Here is a 19,803-nt window from a genome sequence, read left to right on the forward strand (position 1 = left end):
GCATAATTAATTGTTCAATACTTCCTTGTGCATTGCCTTCCTGTCCTTTCCATACAGTACACCTCAAAACTAATTTCAGAGACTGCAGCTCCTCTGATACACTTGAACTAGAGAGATCACAACAATGAACCAAAATCTTTGGGTTGTAAGGCAATACCAAACTACAGGACTGGACAAGCAAAATGACAAATGCTCAGGAAAAGAACTTTTGATACTTCTTTAAATCAAGAATTCTAAGTACTACTTGAGAGAAAGGTGCTTTCATGTTTGGACAGAGGAATTACCTCTTTCTTCAAATATAATGACCAGCAGACATGCATATAAGAATAAACACATGAAGATGGCACACACGGATGCAGACAAGCCACTAACTAGACAGATGCCTATTTACTGTGATCCAGTCTGGAAGTGTATTCATGAAAATTAGTATTACTGGCCAAGGAAGATGAGACCCTCTTTTGAGATGCACAGAATACCTTGGAGACATCCTAGAAGACTTGGGGCAGGTCTAAAAAAACCTGTGTATAAGCCTGTGTGCCTAAAAACCTTTTAATTCTTTCTTACTTTACTAGCTAATGTAACACAAAATCTGGTTGCTACCTGTAAGCTGTGCTGTGCTGCATGCATAGTCAGTTGTTTACTGTTCAGCTGAAGGATTGCTTGGAATTTCCATGGCATCCCAGTAGCTGTTGTGCTGTGGCTCTGGGATAAAAGGAACTATTGTTTGCAGGTTTTGATGACCAGCCAATTCAATCAGATGGACACAAGCATGCCCAGATTTTGGGCTTCTGTTTTATATTTCTCTAAATCTGTGTAACCCTCACTGCTCCCTGACAATCTGCCAGTGAAGGCTGCCATGCTGCAAAACTGGGGGGGGGGAGGAGTTCTGTTGTAAATCATGAGCTGCAAATGCTGAAATCAGGCAGCTCATGTGCAAATTGAGGAGCTGTAACCAAGTAACACCAGTTGTCCATCATTCTGAACTGTCCAGTTAGTAATCTCCTTTTGCCATGCATAGAGCTAGCACTGATTACAAGCTATGAAGTTCTATATGGCACAGATGCAATTGCACTGGGTATTTTCTGTCTGCATCTACTAACCACACAGCTCTATCTGTTCACCACAGAGATAACCAGAGGGCAATATGAAAGACTTGGGCACAACTTGTTCTTGAGTCAAAGTAACCTGCAGCACATAGCACAAACCTGAAGAAAAGGTGCAGTAACAAGGTGACTGTCCTTGAGATGAGAAGCAAAATTTTGCACCTGTTTTTTGGAAATGTAACGTGTCTGTAAGACCAGTATTTGGTGCTAATGTTATTTCTAAAGTGTGGAGGGAGCAAACCCCAGCGATGCCTCAGCAGAAGACACTCAGCTGATTACACCATACTCCAAGAATGGAGTATGGGAATTGGGAAGGGTCTAAACAGAGAAAACTGAAAATAGTAAGAGGACAAGACAACACATCATTATGGTTGGCTAGTGCAGGCAAAACATAGGAAACATGCTCATCTTCCAACATGGGAAAGATAACTTTCCCATGAAAGGAGAGAATGAGAAACTGTCCTGTTTATCTGTGCAGAATAAATGTAACAAGTCAAACTGTAGCTAGGAAGACAGCCTAGATAGCAGGAAAACCTCTCAAACACTGAAGTTAGAAAGAGTAAAAAAGTGAAACCATCAAATTCCTTTCCCAGGCATTGCCTGGGGAATCTCCATCAGTAGAAGATTTTAAGAACAAGTTAAGACAAAGATTTGGGATGACTTAGGAAAAATCTGTCTCTTCCTATGGGAGACAAAAAGGACTAAATGACCTCTCAAGCTCCTCTTAGGAGCTACTGTGACTTCAACAGTAGGGAGAAAAAAATTGAAGTCCCGGAGAGAATAAGTCACTAAAAGAAATGCAAAAGTTACCACTGTCATGCTTGTGTTTATTTTATACTCTTTAAAACACTGCACTATTGGAAGCAGATCAAAGTAGTATTTATTTGTAAAGAATGTCTCATAATCCTGATTTACTTGCCTTTACTTCCTGAGACAAACAGTATAACAAAATTAACCATAAACCAGGAGTCTTTGTTTGCAACTCTGTATCTTTTTCTTTTTAATAGCAACCAAAATGCCTGAGCTGTCACTTTTATCTTGTTTATGAAATATTCATACCCAGTTTCCCTTCTGCCAACATCCTAGGGACACCCTTGGAAAAGAAAATTATGTATTAAAGGGTGTACCCCTGAGAGAGAAAGTTCTAATGAAATGTTAGCAGAGCAGCTTCAAACTTGAGTGAGACCTACATTGTAGTAAGGCTATTCCAGATGATTATTAACTAATCTATCTGCATTTCTAAAGTCCCCTATTCTCCATGGTACCTACCCTCAGCTTCCAGTTTGAAAATTAAACAGATATCTAATAGTGAAAATCTGCTGAGGAAAACAAACAGGCCTATCAGGAAAGAACTAATTCATGGCACATGCTCCCCCACTGCCACTCCTGAAAAAGCTTTTCTGCTCTGAACTGCTGACCGGTTTAGGGTTCCCCTGAGGCACACACAGCTTCTTAATTTGAACTGAAAGACAGCTGGGTGTAAAAATCCCAGTCTGTATCTCTCACTTTTCACGGTGGGCTAAGAGCATGATCAGAAGAGGAAGTTGAGGAAAAAATCCCCCACATTGCCACATAGCCAAATGTGGCACCTAACTCCCCAATGGCTGATTTTTGGTGTAAGCAACTGTCAGGTTTGGAACTAACATGATGTTTCAGGTTATTCCAAATTTCATATTTGAATAACCCTCTTCAAATATGGTTTGAAACACACAATCCCTGCTGTCCTGAATGGGGGCAAAAGAGGTGAAGATTCAGTTTCCTTACCATCCTCTCCTCTCTGACAAACCCCTCCACAGGGAGTCTGTCCTGACCATTCTCTCAATGAGCTTCTTCCACAGCATCCCATCCGACGTCACCCGGTACCACTCCTTGCACACCAGCTCAGCAGCACACAAAGATTTGGCATCCAGGTATGACAGAATGTTCTCAGCAATGTGATCCAATCCCCGAGCTGGGGGAGAACAACAACACAACAGAAAAACATTATTTGCTGGACAGACAACTCCCCCTGCTAGTACAAAGATACACTCTCCTTCCATCTCCTCTTCTGCATGCAGAGCTGGACAAAATGCACAGAAGAGCATTTGAGGCTAAGATCAGGAGTGAACAGTGTTATCCAACTTCCTTTGGATATAGCACAACAAGTCATTAAAAATAATAAAGAATCCAAGAAGTCATTCCAATCTACTTCGATGGGTTTTAGCACTAGGGGGATATTCTATGGATGGCATTTCCAACTCAGCAACGCAGCCCCCAAAATCTCTCTATATTAGGACCATTTCTCATCTCACTGCTACAGCTGTTCTCATGTTGCAATGGCTCAAAAGCTGTTTTTGCTAAAGCAGTAGCTTTTAAATGTAATGAAGAAAAAAATATATATTCCCAATGTGTGCCCTGAAGGGTAGTGGTACCTTTAGACAGGGGGGAGGGAGGGATATGCAGATGCACAGGCACGTCAAGAGGGAAGGAGAGGCTGTGAAAGGAGAAAGTGAAGCAGGTTGCTAGTTTCATTTATTTTAGTGGGTGAAGGAAAAATACACGCCAAAATAATATCACTTGCAAATATTTTCCAGTGTGAATACCAGGACTGGCTTTACTTCAACATGACCGGAATGAAATGTAAAGCAATTGCCTGGTTAGCACCAAGCAGCTCAATGAAATGTCTACATAGTGAAGGTTATGCTGTATTTCTTAACTGGATAGATGTAGTCAGTCAAAATGTGCCCTTACCAACTCAAATTTAACCACAATCAAGACTTCAGGAAAACTAAGATGCCTTTTAAATGAGAAGCTGTGTAAATACAGCTTCTCTTGAAGGCTGTTTAGTTCACAAGTGAGACACACCACCAAGAGATTATCTCACTTCACAGGTTAAATTTCATACGCTTTGGGAAAGTTTAGACCACATCATCCCTCAGGCATAATGTTCCATCCAAGCAAAAATGAAGCATTGCAGATTGGTATTACATGCATCTTCCTTCTGGTTCACATTTGGGACAAAGTTAAATACATGTTTTCTTGCTTTTAAAACAACAGCCTAAAAGATCAGGCCCTGCTTGTGAGAGGGTAAGAAAAAGCAGAAAGTATATTTTTGCAGTCACATGTCTGGACTTTTGCAAACCCAAACTGGGTGCAACCAGCTGACTTTGATTAGAGTTCATGACACAAAAATGGCCCAACCTTTTTTTCCTTAACAAAAAGATCTCAAAAGTATCTCCCACTGCATGAAAATGAGACAATTCAGCATGCTCCTCCTGCTGCTTTTAAATATACTAAACTTAGAATACACGTCGGGCCAGATATTCTGCTCAGCATTTTATGCTTCAATCTTTATGTAGAAAAAGCATGTGAGTGATACCAGGCACAACCAGAGAGTGGAGAAAGAGGTCTGACATTTCTTATCTTTAGAGATGCAAAATTAGATGTCAACCTGCAAAATAAAAGCATCATCAGCCTTTATTATGTATTTAATCTGAAGAGACATGTACAACCACTATTAAAAACCAGAAGTGTTTGTAAATTTAGATTGACTTCACAGCAAATTGTGGAAAGAGGAAGATAATGGTTTAGTGAACATGAACAGGAATTTGCAGGAATTCCACAACTGGCAGGGTAGACATGGACATCCTGTTGCCCAGTTCCTGAAGCTTTGTGTGGAAATGGCAGATTTCCCAGTCTGTGCTGCTTCCAGCAGGCTCACAGACATTTACAGACCCACCAGGACACTTACTAATGCCTGCCTCCATAGAATCTTTATAGGTGGCTTTAAGTCAGCAGCATCACCAGATGAATTAATTTTATATATGGGGAACAACTGGTGGTTTTAGGAAGCAGGGCTACACTGCAACACATGGGCACAGTAATCTCCACCCATGTGCCTTTTCTATTTCATCAGGAGTTGCACTTTAGATCTTGGCTGCAATAAGGTGCTGTAACTACTGCCATGTCCTTAAGTCATCCTTTGCCATTGATACTAGACCCTTCACAGCTAAAGGATACTAATGGTTTGGCCTCACCTCCTCACATTTATGACAAGTGGATGGGCAGAGCTATTCTGGCCTGGTTGCAAACTCAATTTTATTATTTTGTTTCTTAGGAACAGCACAACTCACTGAGGCATGTATCTAACAAAGCATTGCTTCCTTAAAAAGGGAAAACTCTGTCACAGAAGATTTTGTTAAATGGATGTGAAACACGATTAGCCCTTCAACCCTCTGAACCAACAAGAATGTTTCAGCTATTTCACACATGAAATCCTTATCAAAATTACTTTCCTCATAAAAAATGTTAAATAGCTTGAAAATGCTAAGCAGAAGCCTTATTTTTTCAGAAACTGAACTAACTTTGTTAAGTACACAGTTAAGCTGTATTTTTCAAACAATCTTAATTCTGTTCAAAGCACTGGGAAAATAACCTGACCCAACTTTACTCTATATTAGTAACACATACCCATGATCTGAAATTACCTTTAATTCTGGTCATTCCTTGGGACTGTGCTAGGAGGACAGAGATAAGATGCCTCATGATTTTGAAGTAGCTTTATTGTTTTATTCACTCAAGGGGGAGAGCAGGAGAGAGAATGAAGTAGTAAAAATGAAATCAGAATACTGAACACTTGAGAATTTCAGAAAGCTAAAAAATACTTTCAGAGTTTAGGGGTTTTTTTTCATTATTTGACTTAATTTAGAATTTTGTGCTCATCATCTTTTCCTAGGCAGTTTCTTACCTTCTTCCCTTCCATTCCCTTCACTTGAACCTGCTTATACTCAGGACATCCTGCACAGACTGCAGAGTCTGCACCAGTGCAATTCCTTGCCTTTAATTTTCTCCCTCAGAGTGATATTCACTAGGACACTTGCACTTTGTAAATATGCAAATTGATGCACGTACATTATTTACATACACATTTCCCCCAACTATTAAAATACTCACATATTAACTGCTTGATTCCTATTTATTCTGCATTCTGACAGACTAAAATCAGCTGCTTCCTGGGCAACTGGGAATAGACCAGTAACAAACATGGTATGGCTAGGAAATTTGGAATGTCTCTACAAGTATTTATAGCACCTGCCCAAAATTCTCAGAAAAAGCCCTGTAGGAAGAAATTAACCAAGAGCAGTGAGATGTGTTGATTTCATGGGGTGCTTTCATGGGGTTCCCTGGAGAAAGACCTGGAAAAATTGTGTAAGCACCTACATGTATACTTCCACAAGTTATAATGCTGCTCCAAGTACAAGAAGATTATTGCCACTGGACTACTAAAAACTAAAATAAAGCAGGTACTTAGCATAACTAAGATTTTTTTTTTTTAATGCTACAACAGCCATTTGATTACTGGGCACAATGAGCTTAAAATCCAATGAGTCTACCTATTTAACTTCCTAGCAAAACTCCTGCAGTGCCTTTATGCTTTATACAATTCACAGTTAAACATGCTTTTTTTCCATCTTTTAAGGCTAGAATTTATATTTCATGTTGAGAACTCCCTTCTGAAGAACGATCAAGTGATTAGATTGATCAAATTGCCAAAAGTTCAGCACTTCTATAAAGGTATCCACAGGCTTTTGGCAAGAAACAGCTCACTTCAACTGGCTGTTTAGAGACAACACCTGTACCACTTCTTGCTCTCAAGAGGTCCCTCTCAAACTAAGGACATCTGGCATGGGAATGCTGATCTATTAAGAATCTAACTATTTATCTATCTACAGAGGTATGACCTAATGGTCTGAAAAAATATGACCTAAAGAGCCAGGAATTTATGTCTGGTTCTGAAATTCTATTGCTGTATATATCTGATCTTTTACCACCTTAGTTTTCCAATCTATAAGACAAGGGGGATATAAAACTGCATGTACACTACTTTATGTGTGCATTCTGTGAGATCTGCCCAATGCCACATCTGAGAATAGCTGGGATAATATTTTCAATGAAAAGCACTACAAAGGTGTTAAAAGCAGAACACTTCCATCTCTTGCTCTTATGCCCTCCATTTTCTATTAGCAATAAACACATAATCAAAACAATGGCTTCAGGAAGTTATTTCAGTAGGAAAGAGAGACAAATATCTAAATAAGAAAAGGGAAAACCTCAGCTGAGCAACCAGAAAGAGTAGTAGTTTTAATTTAAAAAATTTTGTTATTCATGCATTGTTGTGGGCATTAAGAGCACAACTACCTGCCCTGTGGCTTGGGATAACTACCCATGCAATACAGAGATTAGCTAGCAGTTACTCCTAGACAAACCATGATGGTGTTAGATCATGCCTTGACATACAGTAGGAACACAAATTAAAATATTATGAAATTTCATACTGGTATAGGACTTTTTATTCAAAAGCTATTATCTGCTTTGCAAACTGACCCTACAAGAGACCTCTCCAGCAGGGCAGGGTGGAACAGAACAGTTTTTTGATAAACAAGGAGCAAGCTCCCTCTGGCTGCAGAAGTACCTGGCAGTGCAGTGATGAAGTCCCGCTGTAACATGGGTTTGAGGTATGAGTTTATGTGTCCGTGCTGGTAGTGACACATCTGGGAGATGAGGTGCTCCACAAACTCCACCTGGTCAGACTCAGACCATTGTTCAAAGTACTTGACGCAGAGCTCCTTCTCCTTCTCATAGCTTGCAGACAGTTTTCTTTGCTTGGGCACAATCATACTGGAAGTGCCATTGGCAAGTTTTGTCTGTAAACAGGAAGGAGAGGAACAACCCAAATAACACATATGAGAAGAAACACAAGCAGTTGTACAATTTCTTTTTGGGGGCAGACAACAGAAGGCAAAAAGCACTCTGACACACGAAAGCTGTCAGACCACAGATCCCGACTGCTGCCATCAGCCTGAGTGCAGCCTGCAGGACAATGCCCTGCCTCGTGCCAGAGCTGCACACAAAGGACTCTGGTCACACGGGAAACCTTCAGCAACACTTTAACATAAACACAACTTTATTTAACACGTAGACAGTAAAATGCATTTGGATTTCTAATGTACATATACCAGTTACTTCAATGCACCTACAGCAAATTGCATTTGTACTCCGTTTTTTTTTTTTCTTCTGAAGAATGGATTGCTGCTAAAATTCATAGGGAATGCATGAAAGGGATGAAAAAATTGAATTACACCTCGAGAGCAAAGCCAGCTAAAATGCACCCTGACATTTGGTAAATACTTCTTTCACAGAATAAAATATTTTCAACTTTCTGAGCACTGTTAATATCTTGTCAGAAGAAGTCAGCTCAAAGAAGAGTTTCAGGGACAAAGCAAAACATTGACATTTCAATTTACTACTTGATAGTAAGATATAAATTCTGCTTTCTAAATTATTTAACTGGAAGAAAAGTCTGCATTTTGCATTGCAAGGGTATCCTTTGTCAAAGTAAGATTAACCATTTGCTGGGAAATTATTTTTCTTATGCTGGTCAAATAGTTTCTATTTCCTGCTGAAAACATGTGATTTTCTCTTTTTCATTGCAACAGTTTAACACCAGACCACATTATAATAACAGTCAATATCATTACAGCATTTTTATTGTCAAAATACACACAGAGCTTCTTAATTAATTATCAAATAATTAAAAATAACTTACAGATCTAAGAACACTTAAAATACTGAGGTAGGGATGCCTTATTTTTTTTCTATGATAATTCCAAGCATTGACCTTGCCAGAGGCCCTTATTAAATTTAAGGGAAAAAAATGAATCCTTAAATCTCTCTGCAAAGATATCTAATGAACTAAAAGAAATGCAACAATTAATTGATTTAACAGGAAAAGGAAAAACAACAAAAAAGCCTCTTTTTAGCAAGTGCCAAAACAGCAGGCTATTTAGACACCACAAAATTTAGTCACCAGTAGTAGATTTGGAATGCAGAAGTTTCTCATTTCTCAGGAATAAATAACTCCTGAACTTCAATACCTCCCAATTCCAACAGGAATCCTGACTTTGGAACACCAAAATTTGAAAATCTGACAATCTACTTAACTGATCACCATATAAATTTCATTTTCTTAGAGATAATGCACCTAAATACTATTTTCAACATTTCTAGACAGCTGGATCTTCCTTTGGTATAAAAAGACAGGAAAGAGCTGTGATTTTTAACAAGCAGCTCTTTTCTATTTCTGGATTGCAGTTTGACTTAAGCTTCTTTCAGAACACAGAGCATGGTGATCACATCAGGAGTGCTCCATTCTGCAGCTCAATGTTTTCAGGTTTATCCCCACTCCTCCCTGCAAATGTGTGGCTGTGGCTGCGTGTGGCTGTGTCCAGCAAGATCATGCAAGACAAGGACAGCGAGTTATGATTTCATTCAATCCTCACGTGGACAGTACGACTGCAAACAAGTCATAGAGCCAGTACTGGGCAGCAGGAAAGAAAAACTCTCTCTTGGGCCAAGAGAAATCACTAAAGGGACTGTGGGCATCAAGTCCTGTGTGTGAAAGACTGGAGCTTTTCTAGCAAAGTCCACAGTAGTTAAGGGCCTGGCAAAAGATGATTACCTGTGGAGTGGACTGAACACCTGTGTTAAGGGATTCTGGTAATTTTTGCTGCAGTTAAACTGCCTGCAATACAGGCATCCCAGTAAAAATACTGGCTTAAGACAGTGGGGAGACATTGTCACCCACAAGTTTGATCTCATTTAATTTTTCATTTTGTCTGCTGTGCATCTTACAAAAACAGGTTGTCTCTACAAAGCATTTATTAAAAACCTATTCAAGTGACTTTTAATTTGAAGGACTCTGAAGTCTGCCTAACATGCTGAGCCTGGGTGGAGCACACAGCTCATGTGCAAAGCCAATGAAGGGGCAGCTCCTTGCACAGGGTGGCACCATGTTCTGGCCTTTCCTTGCCTTCTGAACATCCTTCTCCCAGCAGCTTTCAACTCCCCATTACACCTAAAACATTGGTTTGTGGTATCAAACAGAAGCTGCAACATCTGCAAATACAAGTCATGGCTTATGTGTGTGCAAATAGATGGCTTAGAAGGGACAAAACAATTCATTCTGCCTGAACACAGGCTTCTTGGATAGGAATAATGAGTAAATTAAAGAAGCCATTGACCAGCACTTTAAACAGCTCTGGAAGTGAAACTCCAGATTTATAAAGTAGTTCTGCTAAGAAAAGCATGTTACAGTGTTTATGTCCAATTTAGTGGACATGAGAACACCATATTTTTGAGGTTCATACTTCAGCTGTATTCTTATAATGTCACTTGAGACCTAGTCTGCACCCTTGCCTGCTCTGGTTTTGCACCAAAAGGAGTGAGCATAAGCCCAGAGTGTGCCCAGCAAGGCCTATGGTTTGTGCCAGCAGGGGACCAAGAGGACAGGACACGCCATGAACACACCAGCTCTGCAGAGTAGAGACAGATAAACTGATAGGGCTCTCAAATCACTCAAACTACAGTTTAGAACAAAAGTTCCAGAATTTTAATTTAAAGATTCCTGAAAATCCACTGGCAGAAAAAAGGCCTATTACAAAATAAAGCATCAACAAAACAACATCATCAATCATGTGTATTATTGAATCATCTACAGCCTCCTCCCTCTCTTGATACAACAATCAGGCCTCACCTGATAAAGAAAAACCTGTTCCACTTGTCATCCACACTGCTAGGGTAAATATCCATCCAAATACACTGCTCACAATCACATTTTCTATAAACTTCACTTCCAAAAATGGCAAAGAAGAATAAACACTGGTAGCTCATCATCTGGGAGGAAATTTGGGTATAACAGAGCAAACTACTAAGCTGGAACAGATGAAGCATTCCCAACTCCCTTTCCACAAAGGCCTGTGTGTGAAGGCTGAGGGGTGCCCCAGCTGGCTCTGGGCACCACGACTCATCTGCAGGAATGGCAGAGATGTCCTCTGACAATGCTGAGCTGAGCTCATAAGCCAGGAAACCCAGGGGACTGAGTGCCTCAGGTTGGTACTAGCTCAGGGATCCACGTAGCATGCTCCAGTGCAGCCCGTAATTACAAGACCATTTCTCCAAATGGCTACATTTAACACAAAGCACATTTGTATACCCAGTGAAGTAGAAGAGGACTAATATATGAAAGGACTTTAATCTAAATAATGGCTTGCAACTGTAGGAAGGTGCAATATTTCAACACAGATAAATAAAGACTGGATAAATCTCCTGCTTTGCATATAAAACAAACCAGCTATGGTAAATCACAGCTGTAACCCATATATGATAACCAAGGTTACTTTTGGTTTTGTTCAGTACAGGGGACCACGGAGTCTCCTAAAACACAGAAAAAACCAAAACCAAGCAACTTCCCTGACTGTAGTACAGCAATAGTGTTTACCCACCAACGTGAGTGGTCACAACTTTTATACATTTTTAAAAAAAATTACATCCTCTAGTCACTGCAGAGGACTTTGTTCAGGCACCTTTCACTGGGTAGATGAATTCAGGTTTTGTGCTACTCAGTGCAAGACGACATCTCTTCAAGTCAAGGAGAAACTGCCTCCTAGAATATTAAGAATGGTTTAAATGATCCCAGCAAGGTTTGGTACCTTCTGAACCTTCAAGACATCTTCACGCTGAAGCTCTGAAAATACTGAGAGAGCTTAGACCACCACTGCAAATTTCAGTTTCTCCATAATAAAAGGAAAGGCCTTCTCTTCCACAGTCCAGTACCGACAGGTCATACTGGGTTTCCTCCCTCTTTCCTGGACTCACTGGGACTACAGGCTCTGACACAGACAAATGTCCTTTACTGCTTTTCTGCAACTGCAGCATTTCACCTCCAATTGCTTGCACCGCCCGTTGTGGTTAAGTCACTGATCTAGACAGAGCCACCTTAACAGGAATTTTGGATGGGTCTTAGTGAAGGGGAGGAAAAAAGAGGACATAATGTTTAATTATAAGAAATGATTGAAATAGGCACAGACATACCCCGGGTGCCTCTGCACTGCAGCAAGCTCTAAACTTGTTATCGTTAATGGTTTAAATTTCACTGTGCTAATCATTTCAGGACACAAGCCTTTCTTGATAATCTAATGAATTATTCCAACATCCTTCAGCAAAAAAAATCCTCCATGACAGCACTAATTACAAGACGTTTTCCCAGTGCTTATGTAAAATATGACAGAGCAGCAGCTTAGGGAATTGCAGAAAACTGCTTCTAATTTCCACTGAGAAACTGACAAACACCTCTCTTTCATCTCTCCCAGCTCTCAAGTAAGATTTAACTTTCTCATTTAGTTAATTACCGAGTGAGGATCATCATTTTCCCGGATCGGAGCGGCACAGAGCCTTTATCGTGTTAACTTGTGAACTTGATCGATGGCTGCTGCTAAAACTTAATAACTTCACCCCCTGGCAAATTGTAAGATAAATATAATAGGAGAAACTCTGACAGTAAAAACCTGCCAGAAATGAGCGCTGTGTTTATGTTTCTTTGCAGGCAGCAAAAAAACAACCGACAGCTTATTACTGGGTGCGTGTTACTTATATTTAAAAGACTCCAGGCAGTTAACTTTCTGCGTACTGTTCAAACTTTACTCACAAGATAAAAGACACTGGGGGAAAAAACCCAAGCAAAGGAATGACAAAGAAAGGAACCACAGAGGTGTATGTCCAGGGGCCAAGGAAGGTGGGGAAAGACAGGAGCTTCACAGTGGAAGCAAAGTTATGCTTGCCTCTATATCCTGAATATTCCTCAAGATTGACCACATTAAAAATGTGCACAACTGTGAATCCAAACTTTTCACCAGAAGCAAAAGCTCAGGAATTCTGTATCAAGTTAGAAGCATGTGGGAAAAGCAGAGGGATTAAAAAGTACCAGCATGGCCATAGGATGATTTGGTTTGATGCCTGAAAAGGTGTTCTTAGCCAGAGAACCTCAGCCCAGCTGAATTTCCCAAAGTTACTTGGGTGGCAATGGAACTGTTTGCTACTGCCCTTGATGAAGTAGCACTCGATGCCACAACAATGCAACCACAGCAATGTAACAAAAATGGTGAAACGGAGCTGAGGTATGTCAGCCCTCCATGCTAAAGGCAGAGATAATTATATGAGAATACAGCTCAAAGGGTGTTTTTTGCATGTCCTAAAGGCAGTAACACCATAATTAAGAGGATACAGGTTCAGTTTCTATGGCTGGCTTCTTCTTTTTTAGGCTTGCAATGACCAAATGCTGCAAAACTGATTGCCAGACTGCCAAGGCGAAGCAGAGAGGAAAGAAGTTCCTTTGCAGCTCCTCACTGGCAGCTCTCTGTAAAAGAACTCCTTTGCTTTGAGAATTGGGGGGTGGTGAGGGGGTTGTCTCACCATAAAAAACACGATCTCATGAGCCATAGCACCTGAGAGACATGAGTAGGGCAGCCAGCTCCTCATTTTTTCTCTTTTGCAGGATGAACCTGCTTTTCCAGTGTTTGAGTTGACAGCAAGGCTACAATGCTAGGTCATTAAACAACTCACTCCATTTACTTTTATTTTAAAAGCTCAGTTTAGAATCTACCCATTTCTGTCTGCCTCCATCTCACATAACAGCCTCTGTGAGGTTAACCATGGGTTTAGCTCATATATGGACTTACTCGCTCAGTAGTGAATTACTTTCCACGCTGCAAAGCTCACTGAAACATTCTGAAAAACGAACATAACCCAGAAGTAGATGATCATCAATCACATCTGAGAGTCAAAAAGAAAGCACCATGAAAGAAACCACAGCATCTCTACTGTTTATTTTCAAGAGAAAATTCAAACACACATACTGAAATTAACAGCACCCTAGGAACTAGCAATTTTGCTTCTCTGGAGCTTTAGGCTGCTTGTCCACATCTGGTTTCTAATCACACTGCAGAAAAGCTTTGTAAGAAAGGATACATCTAGATGAAAGATCACTGGAATTACGCTGGACACAGCAGCCCAACCTGCTGCACTTTCTGAAATCCTGGGAGGGCAATAGTTTTCAGAGGTACCATCTAAGTACCTGTGATATGGTGTCAGCCTGGAGGGCACCTGGCTAAGGATATTACCTCAGATACAGAAGAGGGGGAAAAGGCTGATTTTGTTCAAGGCTAAGAAAAGCTGCAGGCACCAAAGGAGGAATGTGGGGAGTCTCTCTTGGGACTGGGAAGATAGGACTGAGCCATGGGCACTTGCACACAGGCTATACAAAGAGCAGCTATAATACCTTGCTGGACAAGATGCTCCCCTCCCACACTGCTACACAGTAAACAGCAACAGGGAGGAGATTAAAAAACTATTCTTTTAAGCTAATACTTAATGTTTCAGACAGGCTAATAAAGTTTAATTGTCTGGAATCTCATAGCTCTTACTGTAAACTTTCCTTCGATATAGGTCTCCCACCTAGATTTTAAGTGTGGACAAAAACCTCCAAAATAAAATTTCTCTGATGCCAGCAATGGATGTGAATTGGGAGTCCCTCTCCTCCTCCTCATCTCCAAGTTGTCTTTGCAAATAACAAGCACTGATGAGAAATCTGCTTGCATCAGCACAGCACTGGCATATGTTACTTTCCCAAACTATGATCCCTGACCAAATGCCTATCTAGACATATGGGGGGAGGGCAGGCACCATCACTCTTAAAGGGACAGATTTCAGAGCACACCTTTCCCTAGCTGTAAAGTGATCATAACTAATTTCAAAGCAGATACTCCAGTAACAACAAATCTCTTCCAGGGGAAACCACCAAAGGAAATGCTTTCTTCCTTGGCATAGCTACCAGAACCACAGTTGAATTGCTGGGACCATTACATGTTATTACTGTTAATGGAGGGAAGGAATATTCACATTATGACTTGGAGAACCAGTCTACTGAAGTCATCAGGTAATGGCCAGAAGCAGCAAAGCACTCATTTATGTCAGGGAGAGGCATAAGTAAACAATGCTCTAAGCAGCAGTTACAGTTTTCTGGAACAGTTGCTTCTGGTTTTAAAACACTCCAGCATGATCTACTGCCTGAGTGAAGTCACTCTTAATGGGTGTTACTGTTGATTTCCTTCTTACTTCATGTGCTCCCCTAACACAGAGAAAGGCAGTCAGGAACAGGTAGATGGACTCAAGTGATTCAAAACATGGCTGAAGTAAAAGAGAAGACTGACACTACTGTGAACAACACAAAGGGAGAGAGAATGATTGTAAAAACCTGTTATTTGCTCTCAATAACACTACTGAGATTTTCCAACCACTTGGTTCTGCCTATGTAAAACTCTTAGCACCATGAAACACAAGCCCTCCAAGATGGGTTACTCAGTAGTATTTTCCATGAGTTTTTTTCTTAGAGATGCATTTTGCTACCAACAACAGAGGGCATAAGCACACCAAACTACCTGGCCAAGGCAATGTGAGAGATTCAGAACTGGAAGTCAGGAATATACATGCTGGGTATCATAATATTTCCCAGCTACAGGAGTATACATATTTCCAGGCATACTGGAGAGATGTAAAAAACAAAAATCCAGCAGCATTCTGAAGAAGCACAAGATTCATGTATGTGCTCTGCTCCCATTGCAAATGTACTCCTTGGATCTGCTGGAGGAGTTGGCTACATGAGCACTCCCTAACCTATTTCAGTCAAAATAAGCTTGTTAGCAGAGACCTGCTATTTAAACTGTCTACACTAAAACACCTCATCTTAACTGAGAGCAGGTTTGCAGTTTTGCTGACAGATCCTGGAGGGCAGCAACTTGCAGCAGCCAGGTGAAGGCTGCATGGTATTCTTTTCCACCAATACAGCCAGATCTAGAAGAGGACATCTCAGCAACTCACACTGGCTGATACCAATACTACTGCTGTTAGCAGCTACCACAGAGGCAGCTGCAAGTGGACAAATCCATTAAATATTCTTGTACAGAGCTAAGTTAAAGTTGGTCAGTGGTCTGCAGCCAAAATCTTGAGATTTTGCCTTGTAGCCTCCTATAACTTCTACAAGGTCATGCAATAACCTTCTCTCACTAACGAGCATTGTCTTCTCCAGATGAGTTGTTCTGCTAAACTTTCAGACAAATGTTACCTTCCTGGCAAACTGGGGTGATTCCCATGAAGGACCTTTCCAGAAGTGTGTTATGACAGGAAGATGGGCAACAGCAAAAGGCAAGCAAAGCTCTGGACATTAAAAGGAAGACTTTCAACATATGAGTGGACAAAGTTCTAAGCAAAATGGACTGGTTGTGAAGTAATCCTCTTCTGAACAGGCAGCTGAACTGCAGACGTCCAGAGGTCCATCCTACCTTGAGGTTTTCTTTGACATTATATCTTAAGATTGTGTTGGTCCATTCTTTCACTGATACCTGGCAAAAGATTAATGACCTGAGGAACAGACCCCAAAAATCCATGCTGAGGACAATGAATTCTGTATATTCAGAAATTGCATTAAGTTGGGTTAGGCCAATTGCTGCTGATATGGGAAAGCACATGACAGAAGAAAGGCAGAAACCAGTACCCACTGCTACAGCAAGTGACCAGGCCTAACCATAACAGCACTTCAGAAAGGCATATGCAGCTCCACAGCTGAGCAGACTTTATCCCCATCAGCTGACACTCAAATTGCATAACTCAGAAGCCCAAGTCACAGACTGTTCCACTAGGGATCCCTCCTTGGCTCAGTGTTTAGCTGCCAATAATCTTTCAAAAAAATACCTCAAACTAAAGGAGGGAGGAAGCTTTCCATTACTCTTCTCCCTACAGCAGACTCAATCAAAGTGGCCAGGTTGGAATGTTGCATATAAACAATATAAATCCCCCAGTAAATTGTGGCAAAACAGATCTGCTAGCTTCACTTGGTCCTTCAACATATTGTATTTTCCACATAATGTTCCTCCACTCAAAGCCATGGTTCTGCTACTCCTTTTAGTGTGTTTGCTAATAAACAATGAAAATAGCATCAATTCCCCTATTTTCCTTTCCACAAATAAAACCCAAGTTTTCTCTTCTTTTTTTCATCCCATTCTGAGAGTTACTTTCATGTCATATCAAGAATGTTACCAGTGTGGAGTATATGATGTGAGAAATCTCTCCCATCCTCATGCACTGATGCATCCCATTTCTAAATTTATCTAACAACCACCAACATTTTCTATAACTTCTACTATAATAATTGGCTAAACATCTAAGAACCTATTACATACTGAGTAAAGTAGCTTCTACTTCCAACAGTTTGAAATGTATTCTCTTTAAAATACCATTAGGTCTTCTATGGTGAGATTTTTTTCTCCTTTGTGAAAGGAAAAGATCATTAGACTTTAGCACTCTCTATTTGCTAAACATCTCATTGATACCTCTCACTTGTTTTCTGTATTTTCAGGTAGCTCACAATAGCTGTAGTAAATCTAACAATAGTACACTCACAAACATACTATTTGCATCTTCTCATCTAGGAAGAGCAATCTGGGCTCATGACTGGAAAAACCATATGCAACTTCCTGCTACAAAATAAAATTAAAATGTCAAAAAAGTCAACGTTTCCTGCCACAGCCCAAACTCTGAGATGCACCATTGACAGCCTGTTCCTCGATCGAGGGGTTAGAGCTCCCTCTAGCACTCTCCACACAGAAGAGCCATAGATGCTAAGCTGTAACTATCTCATTCACTCAAAGCAGTCTTGGGTAGTGTTGTTTGTAATTTTTACTTGATTTACTTTTTTGTCACATGCATAATTAAGAACACATCCACTAGTTTGTCTGAAATTCAAGAGAAACAAGTGTCATTAGAAATTCCCTCTACAACTGATTAAAAATATTCAGATTGCTGCAATTAACTGATCTCTATTTTAAAATGTAATTTAGGACAAGCCGAAGGATTATCATGTCAGCTGTGTGTACAATGTGAGATGCAGCAAGAAAATAAATGAAAAAGTTGTTGAAAATTTTCAATTTTCATGGCATCAAAAAGTCCTACTACCTCACCTCCTTTTGGCTGACGAACATCCCAATGCAGCTGACTGCAGTTGTGAATAACGTGTTTCTATTTCACATTAAATATTGAATAATGCTGCTTAAGTAAAGCTAAAAAGGTGCAACAATTCTGAGCTCTACACAATGCTGAAGACAGAGAAACATCTCACGACAGAAAGAGTGTCAGGCCTTTTCAATCATAGGTTATTACTTATTAATTCTTGATAAACTGAAAGCTGGCAGAGCAAATGTAAAAATGAGAAAGGGAAATGGGAGCCAAGTCTTTTGAGTTTTATTCCTAACTCTCCCACTCCTTTCCTGTGCTGCCATAGGCAAGCCACTCCATTTCACAGGTCTATCAGTTAAACAGATGTGTCCCAACACACTTCACACAAAGACAAAGCACTGCTTAATGCTGGGAACGAAGCCCCAGCACCAAAGGTGCTAGTTGAGGGCAATGTCACAAAGTGACACCACACCATACAAGTGTAAACTTCCTCTCAGGTGTCAGCAAACAAATCTGTCAAGTGAAAGCTAAAGAAAATGGACTCGTTAGTAAAGGCATGGTCTCACTTCACCAGTTAGAAAAAATGCAGCAGTACTAATTGTTTCCACAGCCTTCCAAAGCAGAACCAAAAGGCGAGTGTTATGAAAAAATTCACGTTGAGTTGTCTCAAACGGAAACACCCAGCTACCACTCCAAAATCAATACAGACACGGCAACAACACACATCCCGAAGGTAAGTGCCCTAGGGAGGATATGCTTTAGGTGAGTTTCTTTAGTCATCACAGCAATTCTGACGTGTAACCACCGGGGGACTTCAGAACATCACCTGGGTTTAGAAGTTTGTGATTTTAATATTTGTATGTGACAGAGATGAGGAAATACAGTAGGATGTGCTAGGCTATCCACAGCTACGTTTTTATGTCTCTGACAAGTCCAATGAGAAAGACTAGAAGTAACTAGACCCGAGTCGATGACAGAAGCACCTGACCAAAACTTCCCAACATCGCCTGCCGATGTCCCTCAGCCCCATCTGTCAGCTGTCCTTGCCATTTTGGGCCCGAACTCTGTACACAGTCCTGCTGCTGCACCCAAATCCTGACACACAGACCTTCCTTCTGCAGTACAGATGGCATCCAAGCCCATTCCTTTTATCCCCTCAAGAGGACTTGGAGAAAAGCACTGGCAACAACTTCTCTCTCCCCACACCTCCGGCATGTGGCAGGAAAGGATTATAGTGTGACATCTGACCTGTCCAGCAGCAGTGAAAGGACGTCTCAAGTGAAAGCAAGACCTCTGCAGTTGCAGATCTGTTGGTTGGGCTGGTGACCTTCAGCTGGGTGTCTCTTGGGCTGACACCACAACCCATCTGTTCTCCCCCCACCTCCACAGAGCTGCGGCTTAAGTCTGAATGAGACAGGTAAGAGGTGGTGCTGACCACGCAGCCGGAAGGCAGCAGCAGTGCTTCCCCCACAGCAACCAAGTACTGAAACTTTTCAGATCTGTGATCACTTCTGTATATTAGCAGCAATATTTTTCCCTTCCTTTTAGGAAAACAGCTTGCAGCTGGCTTTGTGTATTTGTTACTTCAAGGCTACATAACTTGATGTGGGTCCTTGGTGCTATCTTAGGAGATACAGGCAGGCAACAGCTAGGGCAAAATGTAGCCCTTCTTATGCAAAGCAGCTGCTGGCTTTATTTCTTGGTGCAGTTTGAGACCTCAGATTGTAGGCAGATGTTCTGAAGATACAAAACCCAGGAGAAGCAGGTTCCTGGCAGTGGAGCTTACTTGGGAGTTATAAATTCAATATTGACTATTCTGCTG

The 19,803-nt window shown here is 40.9% G+C and overlaps 1 protein-coding gene across 1 annotated transcript in view; it reads right to left on the reverse strand.

Annotated features, from left to right (window-relative positions):
- BTRC (beta-transducin repeat containing E3 ubiquitin protein ligase) overlaps positions 1 to 19,803 on the reverse strand; it is a 120,593-nt gene that overhangs the window by 21,130 nt on the left and 79,660 nt on the right. The window contains 2 exon segments of the mRNA XM_074545118.1: positions 2,868 to 3,054; positions 7,555 to 7,786. Coding sequence (XP_074401219.1) covers positions 2,868 to 3,054; positions 7,555 to 7,786 — 419 coding nt within the window.

Source organism: Zonotrichia albicollis, chromosome 7 (genome assembly GCF_047830755.1).
Source record: "Zonotrichia albicollis isolate bZonAlb1 chromosome 7, bZonAlb1.hap1, whole genome shotgun sequence".
In the NCBI taxonomy this organism is placed as follows: domain Eukaryota; kingdom Metazoa; phylum Chordata; class Aves; order Passeriformes; family Passerellidae; genus Zonotrichia; species Zonotrichia albicollis.